Source organism: Mauremys reevesii, linkage group 4 (assembly GCF_016161935.1).
Source record: "Mauremys reevesii isolate NIE-2019 linkage group 4, ASM1616193v1, whole genome shotgun sequence".
Taxonomy (NCBI): domain Eukaryota; kingdom Metazoa; phylum Chordata; order Testudines; family Geoemydidae; genus Mauremys; species Mauremys reevesii.
This window is the reverse complement of record NC_052626.1, coordinates 24,092,908-24,111,284: the sequence shown is the minus strand read 5'-3', so window position 1 is coordinate 24,111,284 and position 18,377 is coordinate 24,092,908. Positions and strand designations below refer to the sequence as shown.

Below are 18,377 nucleotides of genomic sequence, written 5' to 3'. Positions count from 1 at the left end.
GACATATACAAGACTTCCAAGCTCAAGTGCTAAAACAATGCCTTTTTTTTTTAATTTAGTGTACACCCTCCATATCCACTTGGGCATCTTGTCCTTGATATGAGTGTGTTCTTTCAGTCTCCATCTCTTGTTGACCAAAGCATGTGGCCACAGATCCAATTAAGGCCTGATCCTGTGAACTTTCTGTGAGCAGAACTTCCATTCCCTGCTGTGGCCATTCCTCACATGGGGATGATATGGGAAGAGCCCAGCCTTGCTAACTCAAAGTGCGAAGATCCTGCATTGACTATACAAGCAAATGAGAGCAGAAGATTCCCTGAAAAAGCTTATTAGAGATGTCATTAGCTACTAGAAGTCATAGTCCAAATGTGATTCTCTCTTGGAAGCATGGCCTACACCTCCATGTCAGTGAGGTGGGGTTGGAGTGTTGGGTCAAATTTGAGTTCCCTGAGGCCAGAGCGAAGAAATGTGAAGCATCTGAATTGCAGTTCGACTCCACAGACAGCACCTGCATCAGAAGGAAGTTTTAGAGATTCATGCCCTAAAAATGATGTAGTGCATTTATTTTGTGTCCATAGTTTTGCATGCAGGACAAAATCTCATTGAAATGGAGTACCATAGGACAAACGGGTAAAGTACATTAGGAGGACCTGCCTCTGAACGTGCACCACTGAGAATTGGAAGTGATGCTGTGAAAGTCAGAGGGTAAATAAGGTGAGAATTAGGTTTGAGACTGAATAAATAGGAAAAGTGACTTTCACACTTATCTGTAGGAAGTGAATCCTTATGGTTATTTTTTTTTCCCCTCTGTTAAAAAACCTGGGCAGTTAGTGTTGTTGGGTTGGTGGGGTTTTTTTTTTTTTAAATCTGCAGGATGTTTTCAAATATGGATTAGTAATCTGTTACTTTTTAAAATAGCCATATATTCATCCTTTTCTAGGATTTTTTTTTCCAGTGCGTCATTATGTCCCATTAATATCAGCCAGGATATTGAAAATATTGAAAGACTGAGAAATGAAGATTTGAAATTGCCAGGTCTCTCATTACTTCAGTAGACTCAAGATGAGTTTTAACAAAGCTGAAAAGCAAGAGAAAAACCATGTAGCCAGGGAATTAGCTGAGCCCATAACCTGAACTCAGCAGAGCACACTGACCTTGAGTTAGTGTCCAAACCCTACCCTGCCTGGGGGATTAATTCTTTTGTATCTCAAAACCACTATCAACAAACTTGGCTGTTCCTGGGGGTTTCTCCAGGATTTCCTTTGTCCTAGTTTCCTGTAGCCCAGTGGTGTCAAATACCATCTGTCCTGCATGTAGCACACTTGGGCTACACAGAGTCAATAGAATCTAAGGCTTCATTTGGGGGGGGAAAAAGGCAGTTTCTAACCATCATGGTTGGAAAGATACCCTTCCAAATGTAAAGGCTGTAGAACTCGGTGTAGTGATGTCTTCCCAAGAGTGCAGAGCGTCTGAAACAATGGCAGTGTATTGCAGCTAATTGCTGTCCCAGACCCATAGGCAACAAAATCTAAGGCTGTGGCTACACTTAGCACTTCAAAGCGCTGCCGCGGCAGCGCTTTGAAGCGCTAAGTGTAGTCAAAGCGCCAGCGCTGGGGGAGAGCTCTCCCAGCGCTGTCCGTACTCCACCTCCCTGTGGGGAATAACGTACAGCGCTGGGAGCCGCGCTCCCAGCGCTGGGGCTTTGACCACACTGGCGCTTTGCAGCGCCGCAATTTGCAGCGCTGGAGAGGGTGTGTTTTCACACCCTGCTGCAGCGCTGCAAATTTGTAAGTGTAGCCAAGCCCTAAGACAGCAGGGACTCCGGGTACCATGCCAGTTCCAGACAACCCCAAACCTATCATCTACAGAAATAATTATGATTGAACATTGGAAAAGGTTCAGAGAAGAACTACAAGAATAATTCAAGGTCTGGAAAACATGCCTTACAATGAGAACTCAATCTGTTTATCTTAACAAATGGCTACATTTAGAGGACCAAACTCTACCGATATAAGCACTTCTATCAACACATGCTAGAGATCACGCTAAGGAGTTGTGCCATTTGAACTATATCTGTTTCTAACAGATTTAATTAAAACTGTGTAAGCCAAGCCAAAGAAGGTTTAGAGGTGACTTCATGGTCCATAAGTACCTGTACAGGAAGATGATGTCTGATACTGAAGGGTTTTTCTGTTTGACAGAAGTAACCAGATCCAGTGTCTGGAAGTTGAAGCTAGATAAATTCAAACTGGAAATAAAGTGCAATATTTAACCATGAGGGCAGTTTAACCATTGAAACACTTTAACAAGGGATGTGGTGGATTCTCCATCACTTGAAATCTTTAAAACAAGACTGGATAGCTTTCTAAAAGATAGGAACTAGTTCAGACCCAAGTTATGGACTCGATGCAGGAATTACTGGGTGAAATTCTATATTCTCTGTTGTGCAGGAGGTCAGACCAGGTAGATGAACATAATGATTCCTTCTGCCCTTTTAAAATCAATGCATCAGTTAATAATCCTAATTAATTTAGTTTAATGTACTTAACTGAATTAATGTAATTAATTTACTCTTAGATGTGATTTCCATGCATTACTCATGGCCTGATTCTGTACTGTATTGCTTTCCCTTGATGTATAATCCGTAACCATGGAATTTAAGTGCATATACCTTCTGAATAGCCACCAGCATCACTGTTCTGGTCTGCCCCACCCAATACCACAGGCTCCCTTAGCTAGTTTTCATGTTGCTTTTCCTACCTTTTATCCTCTATGATGATCTGGTGATTTGGCCTTATGTATACTATATGGATGAGTGCAATAGAAATGCAAAGATAAATCTGAAAACGGCAGAGTTCCCCCCCCCCCAAGAGTGGTTAGTTATTGAACATGGATAATTTTAAAGTATAGAAATGGAAGATTTTCTAATCAAATAGCACCAAGAAAATGAAGTGCCATTTATTTTCCCCTTTATGATTTTATCAATATTAAGGAAAATTGCTATTAAAAATCATATGTATACATTTTATAAGTAGAACATGCAAATATGAGAAATTACAATAAATTTTCTTACAGTAGTTAATAACATTTGGATAGAATTAGGATTATATTAATTTTTATCCAAAAGTATCTTTTGCAAGACTCAATCTGTACAATTGTAGTAATATAAATTGTACATATGATTTAGTTAAGGCCTTTACAAATATCAAGAAAATTATAGAAACATTATCCTTGACCCCATAAATATTTATGCACATGCATAATTTTGAATGAGTAGTCCAGTTGGCACGACTCACCTGAGTAAAATTGCATCTGTGATGAAGTTTTTGCAGGACCAGGGCCATAGACACGGAGCTTTATTTTGATCTGACACTGGCGTATTTCAGGAGTAAATGAATGGAATCAGTAGAGCTTCACCTTTTTTTAAATAAGGGATGAGACATCTGTTAAAATCAAACTACTGTTCTTATCTTTGAAGTATAGTTATCATAGGTTCTTTGTGACACTGGGATGGAGTATGTGGTGTTCTGTTACCTAGAAAGCAGCTCTATACTTTTGCATACAAGGGACTTCTCAGTAACATCTTAAAAATAAGTTTAAATTTGTACAGTATTTATAAATTATCAAAATGACACAGCAATCATGGTGTTATTAGAGATGGGTGAGCCAATGTTGAGTAAATAAAGAACTTACCTGAAACCTAGCCCAAAATTTAGCTTTATGCTCCTAAATCCCTTTGAAAATCTCTCCCTAGAGCAGTGGTGTCCGATCTTTTCCTGTCACACTCAACCCTTACCAGTAATGAAATCTGTCTGAACTCCCTCTCTCCCTGCCCCCCCATTCCCATTACTACACAGTTGGCACAGTAGAGGAGCTTGGGCTGAAATGGGCAGAACTGGGTTTGGGGGAGGAGCTAGGACTAGAGGCAGAGTTGACCTGGGAGCGGAGAGGAAATGAGGGTAGAGCAGGGGGCGAAGTGGCGCTGTGGCTGGGGGCGGAGCTGGGCTGGGTGGCGCTCTTTTCCCACTCCCCAGGGGGGCTGACCCAAGCCCCACTGCGTGACCCCTTGAACATTCTAGGGGAGGCATGCCCCACAGTTTGGAGACCAGTGCGCTAGAGAGAGGAAATGGTCTAAATGCCAAAATACTGCACACAAGGCTGGTCTCACCTGCTAGAAGGTTCCAGAAATCTTATGGGACCTCTACCCCAATTTGATTTGAAACCAGCCTTTGAACTCTGCCAATCTCACCCCTATTGTAATATCAGCAAACCAGACATTTATAAACCATATGATACTAATCATCATCGCCTAATGAAGAAAGACTTTGAAAAGATGTGCGGTTTAAAGTTATCACCTTATATGGAGAGTTGCTTCAAACTTGGCTGTCACCAGAGAATATTTTTGGCTCTGGGACAATTTCCTTTACATGGTTCTTAAGTAAAGAATCTCCAGCGTTTGGATATTGATGGTTAACAAAAGATGGGACTGTTGGTTAGGATTATTTTTGTATGAAGAAGAGAGGATGGAATGCAATAAGTAGGTCAAAAATAGAAACAAATTTTGTTTGGCCAGAAATTATATGTATAAATCTTATCTGACTTTTAAAAGTGGCCTGTTTCAAGGCAGGTTTTTTAGCACGTTGAGTTCTGCAGATCTGTTTGCTCATCGTTTTGTTGTTGAGTGCTTCTAGATTTGTAGCTGTTAAGTGGGATTCTGTAGATGCCACTCTAGAAATATATATGGTCAGATCTCTGTCCCCATCCTAATTCCTCCCCCCCCCCCCCATTGCGAACTGACTCCTTGGGAAAAGTTACAATGGAGAAGGGGAGCGAGGAAAAAACAGGAGAGGCAACTATAATAGGGTATGTCTTCACTGCCCAGTTAACCTGGGTTTTAGCCCCAACACTATCATCCACACAGGCAAACCTCGGGTTTGGAGGTGATGTAAGCCTGGAGGTATGGATTACAACCATGTCTGTCCTTTACTGGGCCTAGAACAGTGGTCCCCAAAGTGTGGGGTGTGCCCCTCTAGGGGGCTGCAGAGAAATTTGCAGGGGGGCATGGCAGGGCATGGGCCAGACCCCAGGGTGAGCAGGGAGTGAGTGCCACCCAGTTCTGCTCTTCCCCCAGCTCTGCCTTCAGCCGAGGCCCCGGCCTTGTATGCTGACTGCTGCCCCACTCCTGGCCCTGGCTCCCGAGGTTGGGTGGGGGGCTCGGACAGATTATATTATAGGTAAGGGGGGGCGTGACATAAAAAGTTTGGGGACCACTGGCCTAGAATCAGCTCGCTTTGCAGTGAGCATGCAGGCTAAATCATTCAAGTGCTGACAGTCCAGTCTGTCAGTGCCTTTCCACAGTGCCCCCCAAGTTATCCCGCATATGACTGGGCAAGAATCTTCCAGCGTCTCAGCACAAGGAACTACGGGAGATGCCCCCAGACATACATGGGTGCGTGCAGAAATTGTGAAGACTCAGCAACTTGAATAGGGCTGTGCTGTGGGAATGCTTGCACCTGATCTAGGCTGATCACCCAGCTTAATTGCACAGTGAAGAGACAGCCTTCGAGGCCAGTAGCAGGCTGTAGAGTGTGACAGGAATGGAAAGACTGAAACAGAGAGGAGCGTGGTGAGTGAGAGAGAAGGATGATGGCATTTGCAGCAGCATTTTGGAGTGACTTGAGTAGAGATAGTGGAGAGACAGTGTGTGGCCAGACTAATCTGAGTGCAGAGCTCCCTGGCCATTTCCTCTCCCACCCGTCATGCTGGATGGTGGGCCTTTGCTGGCCCATACATGGCAGAATTCTCTAGTGGATTACTGCACCCTCTCTATGCTGCTCCAGGGTGGATAGAACAGCCCCTTGCTCAAATCTGAAAGTGCTACCACTGGTGCTAGACATGGACAGTCCCAATAGCAAAACCTAGGTAGATGTGCTCTAGATAGTGTGTGAGAATGGTGGCCTGTGGTTGAGAAATGACATCACTGACAGTTATAGTTACCTTTCTCTGCTGGCTTTCATCCATCATTGCACATCAGTGACCATACATTTCTATGGCTATTAAAGTAATTTGTTTGTCATTGATCTAATAATTGACCCCGGGGTCAGGTAGTAGATTAAATAAATGAATAACAGGGAAAACAACATGTGCCAGTGGAACCCAGGGAAAATTGTTACATGCTGGAATGTTACAATAACCTTTTGAGAGGCAGCATGGTTGTCTAGATCAGAGTTTCTCAGGCTGTTCAGATTGGTGACATCTTGTTCAAATTCAAAAATGTTTACAATCCCTTTACATTTATTATAAAGTGACTTTTTAAAAAAAAGTATCAATGACAATAACACTAAGTATATATCACTTCTTTATGTGTGTGTTACAAGATGTTGACCACGAATGCTTGACCTTGAAGGGTAAGGGTATGTGGAGAGTGGGGGAGCAAAATTTTCTTTGCTTTAGATTGTAATAAAAAATTTTCATCATCTCATGACCTCTCCCCTTCTCAGTTGTCTTTTGTGACCCCCTGGGGGTCGTGATCCACTGATTGAGACTCACCGGACTAAAGCAATGAGCGCAAGGATTGGAGTCAGCAAATCCTGAGTCCTGATCTTGGCTCTGTCTAATTTGCCGCATAGCCTTGGGCAGATTGTCATCTCTCTGACTTGGTTTCTCCATCTGTTGAAGAACGTGTAGTAATATCTGCCTCACATGGATATTATATGAGTTCCATGGACAGGGCTAAGGTGAACTGCAAAGTGGGGGGAAAAAAATGGGCTCGTGCCCTTTTTAGTTGCTTGATGATATGTGAAAACAATCTGTTTCTCTGGTTGTTTAATATATTAGAAAATCCGGTCTTGTCTGTGACTACAGACCTACTGACACTGAAAGCTGAGCAGGTTTTGTTTTTTTGTTTTGTTTGTTTTTTAACATGCATTTAACTCCAAGGCTTAATGTGCAGCTGTGAGACATGATGCCTCTCTTAACTACCGTGTGTGAATTGATGATAGTACATAGCAGATTTCCACCTTTCCTTTCAAAGAACACCGGGACAGAGCAGACTTGGAAATCCTGCTATGTATAAGGTTTAAAAAAAAAAAAAAAGTGAATCAAAAAGGGAAACCAACACAATTTTAAAAAGAAACCATTTGTAGGTCACTCTGTAGTTGTACATCAGTTTTATGTCATGTGATGTCATGGGGCTGCTGCCACATGTTTTTGATACCTGACTCTGAAAGAAGAGGCCCTTGCTGAAGTTCTGCAAAAAAGTTTATAGTGCTGGCAAAACCCCACATCCATTTCCTCTGGTGACCTCTTTCAGAGTGTGTGCTCCTGATCCACAGATATTCAGGAAAACAAATTCCTGAGCTACCTGCGGTATCTTACAATATAATAATGGCCACCAGTGACCCAGAAGCTCTTTGTAGGAGAGAAGGATGAAGTCTCAATGTTGTATCCTAATAACACTGAAATTCTTCTGTCTCTCCCTGAGCTGTAGAGTGCCCTTTGCACATGTTCACTGTGGTAGGTACAAAATTCTAAGGCCCAGATTTGGGGGGGGGGAGGGGTGTGTGTGGAGACAGGAGGGTAGGTACAAAACTCCTCCCCCCTCCCCCGAATCCTTGTGCTCTCATGCCACTCAGGGAGCACAGCTGCTGTTTTCTCCATGTATTTATCCCTCCGATTTATTTATAGAGAGCAATCCTATCTCCCTTCATCCTTCTTTTGTTTAGGCTAAATAAGACAAGCTCTTTGGGCCTCCTCTCATAAGGTAGGTTTTCCTTTTCTGCATCTGTTCCAGTTTGAATTAATCTTTTTTAAATATGGGAGACCAGAATTGCACATAGTACTCCAGATTAGGTCTCACCACTGCCTTGTATAATGGTACTAACACTTCCCAGTCTCTAATGAAAATGCCTCACCTGATGCATCCTAGGACTGCATTGGCCTTTTTCATGGCGGCATCACATTGGCGGCTCATAGTCATCCAGTGATCAACTAATACACCCAGGACTTTCTCCTCTTCTGTCACTTCCAACTGATGGTGCAGCCTATGATCTCTTCCTGTTCATTGGGGAACTCTGGAAGATACATTATCTATAGGTTGGTGCAGCTACATAATGCAGGCCAAAACCTAAACAGCATGATGTTTCAGAGATCCTTTAATGGAGGCATATTTCTAATGGCATGAGACAGCTTTGTGGGAAGGCAAGCAAAATCAGTGATCTGACACACATACAGTGCTCAAAGACACTCATCTGTTAGTCCTCCTAACAAATTAAAACTTCCATTAACTTTCCCCCCTAAATATTTTGCTGATAAAAGTGAATGAATACTGGTCTGAAATCTCCAAGACATTGTGTTTTGTTGTTGATGTTGATTTCTAATAAAATAATTCCATAGTGTATTTCTGCCAGGCAATGGCTCTCACACCTTTTCTGTCAGTTATCAGGCAAAAATTATTTTTTTTTCTGAATATACAGAGCCCTGGAAGTGAGGATGTAGATATCTTAACTAAAGCACCAGGACATCATGTTGAAGAGCAAAACCACCCCAAAACCCAACAGTGTAGTGATTCCAGACCACTTGGAAGGAAAAATAGTATCAAACTTTATATTGGAAAGTTATATACCACTTGTGCTTTATGATGGACGATTGCTATATTCATAATGGGTGAAATTCACCCTCTTTCACAGAGCCAGTCTAAAGCATATGCCCCATACCAGTTCCACTTAGAGCCTCAAAATAGGGCTTACTGGGACGTAACTGGCGCATAGGCCTTCTGGTAGAGAAACTTCACCTAACAGATCAAATTGCCCTGTCATTTTACACCTGTGCAATCTCATTGACTGCAATAGAATTGCAGTGGTGTAAATGAAAGCAGAATTAGGCCCTCGGAAGATATTACGTTGTAGTTGAAAAGTGAGCTTTTAAAGTCTTAATTCCCTACGCTGCATCTTACCATGTCATTAAGGAGTTCACTACTAAATGTTAGGAAGGTTTGTTCGTCTTCCTATGGTTATTCAGGTAGATGCCAAGGAATACATGGTAATATTTTCACAGGGTAAGACTTACCCGTGTCCTGACAACATGCTTGATAATGACACCGAGATTTAATAGGCATTAATATGCTCAGCTGTGTGTGGGAAGTTGCTTAGTTCATGTTGGCTGTAACTTTTGACTGCAAACGCTTTACCATGTAATTAAATGCTTCAGAAGATCCTCTGGGCCATTTGGTTACTCGAAAACTACTGCAGATATCCAGAGTATTTTTGGTGGCATGTGAATATTCTTCTTTATATTCATATAACAGCATTCAAAATATATTTACATTTTTTCCACCTTTACATGTGCATTTTCAACCTATGACAGCCAAAAGGTCCACTGAAATGGCATGGCTGCTGGGGTATCTATTATATATTGTTTTAATTTGTGCTGAATATTCATTTGGTGGTGATTATATTGTAATACCAACACCCTCTCCCACCCAAAAAAGCTGGCTTACCTAATTACGGCCAGTTTGAGGGACATTTCTATGGAAACTTGACATCTGTAGTTCATTTTATTTACTCACGTAGTGCTGTCCCTGTCTGCTGTTCAGTTTTCCTATAGGTTATTAAGATACTAATCAGAAGAGGTGTAACTACTATAAGATATTATGGATGTTTTCTTGTGAATGTTCATGTGGTATAATTCTTAATTACTAGGACAACTTTTATGCTGTATGAGTCAAATTAAAGTTTGCTGCATTAAAAAAGCAATAAATAATACATTACTGCCTTTGATTTCAAATTCATGCTGTCCTGTACCTTTCCTTGGTACAGATTTTATAGTATATTAAATCATTTTCTGTACGCAGGCAAAAATCCAGGTCAGGCATATATTTTGAAGGTTTTGATCAAATGTAGTATTTCAAACAATGTGTCTGAAAACAGTGAATCTTGTTAATTGTTGGTTAGGCAATAATGTGAATGCATTGGTTTCCTCATTACTTTTGACATTCAGAGCAAATGCGTGTGTGCGCGCGCGCTCTCTCTCTCACTGTTTTGCCATGTCTTGTCTATTTAAACTGTCGGCTCTTTGGGGCAGGAACCATGTCTGCTATATATTTATACAGCACCCAACACAATGGGCCTCCAAAACCCCAGTTGGTCCTTTGAGCATGATCCTGATGTAAATGATAAAGAATGTAATTGTTTTGTAGTCAACTTTAAGTTTTAATTGATTGTTTAATTAGAATTGAATCAGTTCTGTATTATTGCAGAATCTGATACCACTTAACCCCAGGGGTTAGAAAGACATTGGGAACTGTGTCCCGTGTACCTGGTCTCCCCACCTTCCTTGAAGTATTAAAGCAAAGCAAATAGTTGTGTTTGAAAGCATTTCCATTTCAATGCTGTGATGAGTCGCTGCTATATGCTCATCAGCACCTTGGATCCTGTACAGAGCATCTATTACAGAAAATGGGTGTGCTGTCCAAGCAGCAAGACTGGCATCAGTGGAGCACAGGTTTGGGACTGATCTCAGGACGTCCACTCCCGTGGTCATCCCTAGGCACTAGATGGATTGCAGGGAGTGAAGCAGTTGATGATCAGACAAAATCAAGTATCAGAGGGGTAGCCGTGTTAGTCTGGATCTGTAAAAGCAACAAAGAGTCCTGTGGCACCTTATAGACTAACAGACGTTCTGCAGCATGAGGTTTAATCCACAGACAAAATCAGAGAGGGATGAGGGCAGATTTTTGTTGTGCAAATGTCCCTGCTCTGGCACACTTTTAAAGCGTCATCAGAAGTGCCTGTATGGGACAGGCAAGCTGGAGGAAGGGGAAGCATGCTCATTTAATGCATTACTGCTATGCTATCTTCTCCACAAACCAATTGTGTTTATATTGACTATTAACAGTATTAGAGTATGGGGGAGGGATGGGGAAATTTGTTGCCAGATATACTCATGGAACCCCTCTGGGATTGTGCAGGTGATGGAATTGGGTTCTGTGTGTTTGTAATCTTTTGCCATCAGAGTATTTTTCTCCCCACACACAGATCCAAGCTTCTTTTGCCAGAATAACCTCCATGCTGGTCAAAATAAAGACCACAGAATGAAGGAAGTTAGGAATTTCTCAGTCAAGAGAGTTATTGAAATGAACAAGAATAGTTTTCTTGTCTCATCACACCATGTCACTATCTCATGACAAAACATGTTATAAGTACCATAGCTGAAAATAGGACATGTAATTCATTTTTTTTCTCCTTCAGTGTCTGGAGGTTTGATTGCCAATGATGTTGCTACTAGTACCATGCTGTTGAGTCAATATTGTCACCGCAGATGCTGTAAATGTCATTGTTCAATAAAGTCTCTTGGGCTATTGGAATTGTTTCAGGGATTCTCCCAATACTAGAATAATCTAAGGTAACCTTTCCCTCCCCCACTCCCACTAAACACTTTCAAATCTTATTTTGCGAAACCCAATAAAGACCATTGAACTCAAAGAAAACCCTACTGAAGAAGATCTTTAAGCAATATCTTGGCTGCTCTCTTATTTCCATACCTACCCCTGTGCAGAAAATATAGCGCTGATCAAATGTATCAGTATTGCTCAATGTGCTGCCTTGTCTTTATTTTCCTTCTCCATTTCCACTCTGCTTTTGCTCCTCTCCAATTGAAATTAATGCTGGATCATTCCATCGAGTTCCTTTTTCAAAGTGGTCAAATGCACATCACCAAAATTGTAACACAGTCCAATGACAAACATAGCGAGATAAACAAGCACTCTATTAAAATATTTCAATCTTGTGTGATTAGATGGTACCAAGGAGCATCTGGGTGGATAGGGGAGCACTGGAAACTTAAGTCAACAGAATGAGTGCTGCACAGGCAGAGATAGTGCATAGTCTTACACTAAGTGAAACTGACTTCTGTGTAGAAGGTTAACATGAGGTCTACATACAACTTGTGTCCCATTTAAGCACTGGGGGAGAATTTCACCCACAGCCTCTGGCAACATGCCTCAACCCTGTTCTGGATTGTCATATTACAAAGCCCCTTCAGTCACTTTCTCCTCTGCTAAGATTTCCAACAGGGATGACAATTTTTGTCACACGGACACCTGTCTGGTAGGAACTAGACTGAAACCACCAACTCGTTTTATATAAGCCACCGAACTGCTGTCAAATGTCAATAAATTATAGTAACTAGTACGGCTTTAACATGGGTCAGATTGGAAGGTGGAAACTGAAAGGCTGGGTTTCCCGTTACTTCACTGTCCAGTCACTGACATACACTTACGTTCTGGTTTATATGTTTCTGTTCCATAACATCATAGCAATTTTTGGTGCAAGTTGGGTCTTTTTCCTCAAGTGATTGAGCTGGGCATCCAAGCAGAGAATGGATGACCTTGTCATTGAGTGATTCTTTGTCTTTTGCTGATTCTGATGTACAGGACTCTGTCTCCTTTTTGACACGTTAAAGCCAGTGTTAAATGCCCATACTCAGTATGTGAGAAGTTGCAGCATTTGCTTCTTTGTTCCTTCTTTATGACGTGCTACCTGATTTTGCAGGGTCTTCCGATTTAACTAGAAGGCCTCTGGCAGGATTATTCCATTGGGTTTAAAATGCTGTGACAATGATGGCAGTAGATCAATAAGGCTTTGGCATTTCTTTTCCCCCTTATGTCTTCATTAGACACTTGAGTCGTACATGTTCTGTCAGGAAATCATATGCTAATCTTCATTCATGTGGACACTGCGACATTATGCTCTAGATCAAGGGTAGGCAACCTATGGCACGCGTGCCAAAGGCGGCACATGAGCTGATTTTCAGTGGCACTTACACTGCCCGGGTACTGGCCACGGGTCCAGGGGGGCTCTGCATTTTAATTTAATTTTAAATGAAGCTTCTTAAACATTTTAAAAACCTTATTTACTTTACATACAACAATAGTTTAATTATATATTATAGACTTACAGAAAGAGACCTTCTAAAAATGTTAAAATGTATTACTGGCACGCGAAACCTTAAATTAGAGTGAATAAATGAAGACTTGGCACACCACTTCTGAAAGGTTGCCGACTCCAGCTCTAGATTGGACAATCTAGTCTTAATAATTATTTAATATCAAGAAATTACACTGTTAATTCCCTTGTAGGCTGAGAACCATGCTTGAGCAGTATGTGACACTACAAGCAGCTGAGTAAACACTGGATAAAAATTAAGTTTTAAAAGTTATCTCAATAAGAACTCTCAGCAATTGACCTTTATTAAATGTAAAAGCCTTCTGTAGTGTGTTTACCTTTTTTGAGACTTTCTCCAGCCTTCACAGAGTGGCCAGTGATGAGGGCGTCAGGGTTTGAAAAGTAGACTGTTTCTTTAGTTCATAAGGAGTTGCAACAATCAGAAAGCATAGCAGTGATTTAGTGAATTCAAATGCAAGGTGAATGGATTTGTTTTTAAACAGTATTTTATTAATATATTTTAAAGCTGGCATTAGAAATCCCAATGTTGCACACAGAGGCCAACTTTGTGGGAGCTTAGCCAGTCTTCAGTCAGATCAGGGTTGGGCCAAAAGGAGGATAGAAGAGAGTGCTTCAATTTTCTTCCTTCATCACTCTGGGATCTCCAATCTTAATCCTGACTTTCAAGGTGAAATCCTGGCTTTCGTGAAGTCAATGGCAAAACTTCCATTATCTTCACTGGGGTCAGGATTTCCCCCTCAGTGTCTAGGAATCTCATATACTTTCATTGGCCCCTACCTTGAAGAAGCAAGGTGGTTTTCTGATGTCTTTGTTCCTCTTTCCTCCGATAACGTGGAGCTCTTCTTTTTTTTCCAAGTAGGATACTCAGAAACACCCACTTTTCACTTCACCTCTCCATTTTAATGTTTGTTTTTGAGGATAAGAAATACTTTGGCCAAATTCACCCTTCATTTACATCAGATGGTGTAACCAAGGGCAAAATTTGGCCAGGTATGTTTTTCTGTTACTACAATATACGTTTATTCCCATTTTAATAACTTATTTCCTTTTAAACCAGGGATTGGCAACCTTTGGCACGTGGCTCACCAGGGTAAGCTCGCTGGCGGGCCGGGCCAGTTTGTTTACCTGCCGTGTCTGCAGGTTTGGCTGATCGCGGCAGGTAAACAAACCGGCCTGGCCCACCAGGGGCCTTCCCTTGGCGGGCTGCGTGCCAAAGGTTGCTGATCCCTGTTTTAAACAAATGAGGCAATGCAAACAAAATCCAATGTTCTTACTGTGGAAAAAAATGGTCTTGCCCCAAATGAATTCAATGCAGCTTTTCTATAAGTCTCCAGTGTCATTTCTTTCTCTTGTGTCTTTTTCCTCTCACTCCAGCCTCTCTGCTCTCAAGCATGCTTCCCGGGTTCAGAGTTAGGATTGTTGGAATCCTCAGTGAAACGTCCTTGACAACAAGGTGCATGCTTTTCCTAAACAAATAGCGATTGTGGGGCCTGATCCTGCATTTCTTGCATACCCAAAATGCCCATAGAGGCTTAGTGTTCAGGGAACACAGACATCTATGGATTTCTCTCTCTCCCTGTTTGGGGTTTTTGTGTTCTTCCTGCCATGTTTATAAACCACAAGGTCTCTAAAGCCTCTCCAGATTGTTTTGGAAGAACATATGCTTTGCCTTTTGAAGTATTCTAGGAATGTTGCTCTGGTGTCTGTCTTACTCCAGTGTTCTGATTTGTTTTTTCCTTATCTACATACAGTACATGCAACTTTTGGCCTTTGTAACCTGAGCTTGAGGTATCTTCTGTTGTGTTGTGGTTTTTGTCATACCACTTATACTTTGGCAACATCCTACCCTTGTGCTATTTGAGCCACGTTTTAATCACGAGGCATGCAAGGAAACCCGTTTTAGTCACATTTTAAAGAAGTTTCCCATTTGGTTGAACCCCTGTCTCCTTTGCCTTAGAACTTTTCATGTTGCTTCGGAGATTGCGTTGCTCTGTTGCTAGGCAGCTGAGGTATCTTCAGTTACATGCTACAATTTGTGAAATCCTTAAGTTATCTCGTTGTTGTTTTCTTTCTTTTATTTTGAAATGTGACTTTTTGGCCTTCATCCCTCTTCATTCAGTTGCACTGATGTGATTTATTAGCATCTACCCCCTGAATTTCTGAGAGCCACATGTATTGTGATAGCAAAGAAATCAGGAGTAAAGGAGTTAAATTGGTCAGGATTAGTCTACAGTAGGTGATGATTTCTTGTAGATAAACTACTTAATGTGTTTTGGCTTCCGTGGAAGGGGTGGATTGTGGTTGTAATCTGTTGCAACATTGACAGTTCATGTGAATAAAAACCCTACATGATATTAAAGTATCACTGCAAGGTAAGAAAGTCAGTTTAGCTAGATTAATTAGGCCTATCCAATTGTAACATTAATACCATATTTCTGGTCTGTTTCCTCCTTATCCTCTACATGAATTTATTTTTGATGTAAAATATGAACCATAATTTAACCACTGAGTGTGTGGCATGTATAGAATTTGACTTATTTGGCTTGAATAATAAAGATATCAGCCTTGTATTCTTGGAGTATACTGCATTAATCGGACTCGCTGGAATGATCACATGGTGCTCTATGCCTTTCCCTGTTAGCTGCTGCTTTTAGCAGCTGGCTGAGCTGTAGGCTGCAGGCCAGTATCTGCATACCCTTTCTCTTCAGAATATTTCAAATATACTGCCTCTTAATTATGCATTTTGCTGCAGTTTGACAAACTAAATGGTTCTCCTGCATGTTAAGAAGATTATTTTAAATTTCAGAGAATTTGTCTAGTTGCTAGGCCATGTATGCATTTGAAGAATTCAGGTAGGCTCTCTCTTTTATATACATCAGTGTGCTTGGTTTTTGTTCTCACAAGGTTTTTGCTGTGTAATGTCAGACGGCTCTACAGTTAGTTCTCCAAAATGTAAATGTTTCTTGCGTTTTAAAATCTCTACTCTGTGTATTGGGAGAAGTGTGTAGAAGAATGAGCTGCAGGTAAACGATAGCTAACTGCATGACGGAGAGTAAAGCTGGATAATTGATTGTCTTGCACAAATTTTATAGTCATGTAGCCAGAAGCTGCAAGTACAGTATAGAGTTATAAAACAGAAAGTGTTCTGCTGAAAAGGGTCTTTGCTATTTTTGGTTCCTGAGACCTGACAGATGCATCTTCTCTAAAGAATACTGATTATGATAATTAAGGGAAAAAATATTGATGCTTAGATCATAGCTAGGATTAGATTTTTGTGCTGCAGCACAGTCTACATGCCTGTTTTTCATAATCCTGTAGCTGTAGAATTTCATATATTTCATATGGTTAGATTGGGGTTGGGTTGGGTTTTTGTTTGCAAACATTTGAACAGCTGTGCTTGTTAAACTACAAAATGAGCATCTTTTTATTTAATATTAGTGTTGCTCAATACTGGCTCGTCCTCCATCCTCCCTCCCAATATAACTCTCTCTCCCTATGCAGATTCAAGGTCTATTTAAACCATGACAGGTTTTTGAAGATAGCTGAAACAAAATGAATAGACGTTGTAACACAATGTTTTCACCTGCATTGAAATTGTACTCTACGATCTTCAGTGGGTCTTTCACTTTGTTTTAGGTTTATTCACTGTTTCTTGTAGGTCATATTATAATACTCGCCAGATAAAAATGGTGATAGTATCATGACATATTGGGGTAATCTCTTGGTATATTTTCTGTTCTATATGCCATTGCTATAATATAATATAATATGAAAAAAAATCCCTTTGATTTATTTAGATGTAGAAAAAGATTGTTTAAGTATGTAACTAGACATGAAGGAGATTGGCTTTGCATTCACAGTGCACATTCAGTACATGATTTTTTTTTCTATTAAACTTTTTTTACCATCAGACAAAATATTGATTATATTTTGTTAATCTGTGCTTTGCCAGATGACGTACGTGTGTGTGAGTACCCATCCTGATGCTGACAAGTAGTAGAAATGAGCAACTGGAAAAAATAATAATTAAAAAAACACCATATGTCTAGAATCCAACCATACATGATGAAGAAATACAGGCTAACAGTGACTAGAACTTCTACTGCTTATGAAATGCTGTAGGATACTGCCTCAGTGAAAAGATTTTACTGGCACACTTTGTGATGCTGTGTAACTGCAGTTGTCATAGGATTGTCGAGAGATGCTCACAAATTTTGATGTAGCCAATTGTTGGCAGTAAGTTAAATTGCAAACAGGCACACAGCCTACTATGTCATTATTTGATTTAGTAGTTCTTTATATTGCACCCAAGTGTTTAAAACATATTATTAATACTGCAATATTCCAACCAGATTTGTCACTAGAAAACAAATTAAGGTAATTTGAAAAGTGTACTTAAAAAGCTCTAGCTAATTTCCAGTGGAGGCTGCATTCATGTGAAGACAAGGAAGACATTTACATAGTTCTGCAGCAGAGAGGTTTTGATTCTGGTCTATACCCCTCATCAGGCTTGTGAATGTACTAGCCTTCCCTTCTTAGGCTTGCTTTGAAAATTACATTGAACTTTACATGCATGAACTACTAGTGCATTCTGAAATCCTTCAAGCTGGCAGGATTGTGGCATCTGAGTAGTAACATTTAGAATGACATTTATTTTCTCAGGCATTTCAGTGGTATTCTGTTGAAGGTGTATCTGGATGATTATCTTCTTTATGGGATTATTATTCGCTCTTATTTCTGTAGCTCTATTTACTTGTGATGGGACCACTGTGTATCTCTCTCAAACGAAAAAGGATTGGCCTAGTTCAGTATTTGGATGGAGGACCTATGCCCATAAGACATGGAGTTGATGATTCAGTAGGTGGTGCTGTTCCCTGAACTGAAGACTCAACATGGTGTTAAAGGCACTATGCTGTTGGAGGTGCCATCTTTTTGGATAAAATATAGAACTGAAGTCATGGCCACTTGTGCTCACTCAGGGCCTGACTTCCATTTACAAAGTAGGTGCTCACTTGCATGTACAAAAACATGCATCCAGTTTAAATCTCAGATTTGTCTGCATACAAGTCTAGATCGGTGTCTGTGTAGCCAAGTGGGAATGCAGCTTCCATTTGTGAATGCATATACAATTCAGCATATGCAAAATAGGGTTTCATTTGTGCATGTGCAAGTTTACACCTACTTTCTGACTAGATATGGGCCCTAAGGAACCCATAAAAAAATCTCTGAGAAAGAGGTGCACAGCCATGGTGGCTTGGACAAATTCCAGATACTGTAGAGTGATTATGTTCTGTCTACCCAAGTTCCCGCTGCAGTTTTAATTTGATATAGTGACCTTCACCTCCTGGTGAATGGTAGTGTAGTGCTGGGTACTCTTAAACAGCAGCTGGACTTCTCTGCAGAAGCATCTCACTT

The 18,377-nt window shown here is 40.8% G+C and overlaps 1 protein-coding gene across 6 annotated transcripts in view; it reads left to right on the top strand.

The window, feature by feature from the left end:
* The window catches only part of EVL (Enah/Vasp-like), a 214,473-nt gene that overhangs the window by 14,009 nt on the left and 182,087 nt on the right, over positions 1-18,377 (top strand). Inside the window, exon 1 of one of the 6 annotated variants that reach the window (XM_039536878.1) lies at positions 15,730-15,814. The exons of 1 other annotated variant lie outside the window; for it this stretch is intronic. In XM_039536878.1, coding sequence (XP_039392812.1) covers positions 15,792-15,814 — 23 coding nt within the window. In that variant the 5' untranslated portion in view covers positions 15,730-15,791. Of the gene's footprint in view, positions 1-15,729; positions 15,815-18,377 lie in introns of those variants that run through there. 4 more of the 6 variants (XM_039536875.1, XM_039536879.1, XM_039536881.1 and 1 more) reach the window with 4 other exon arrangements.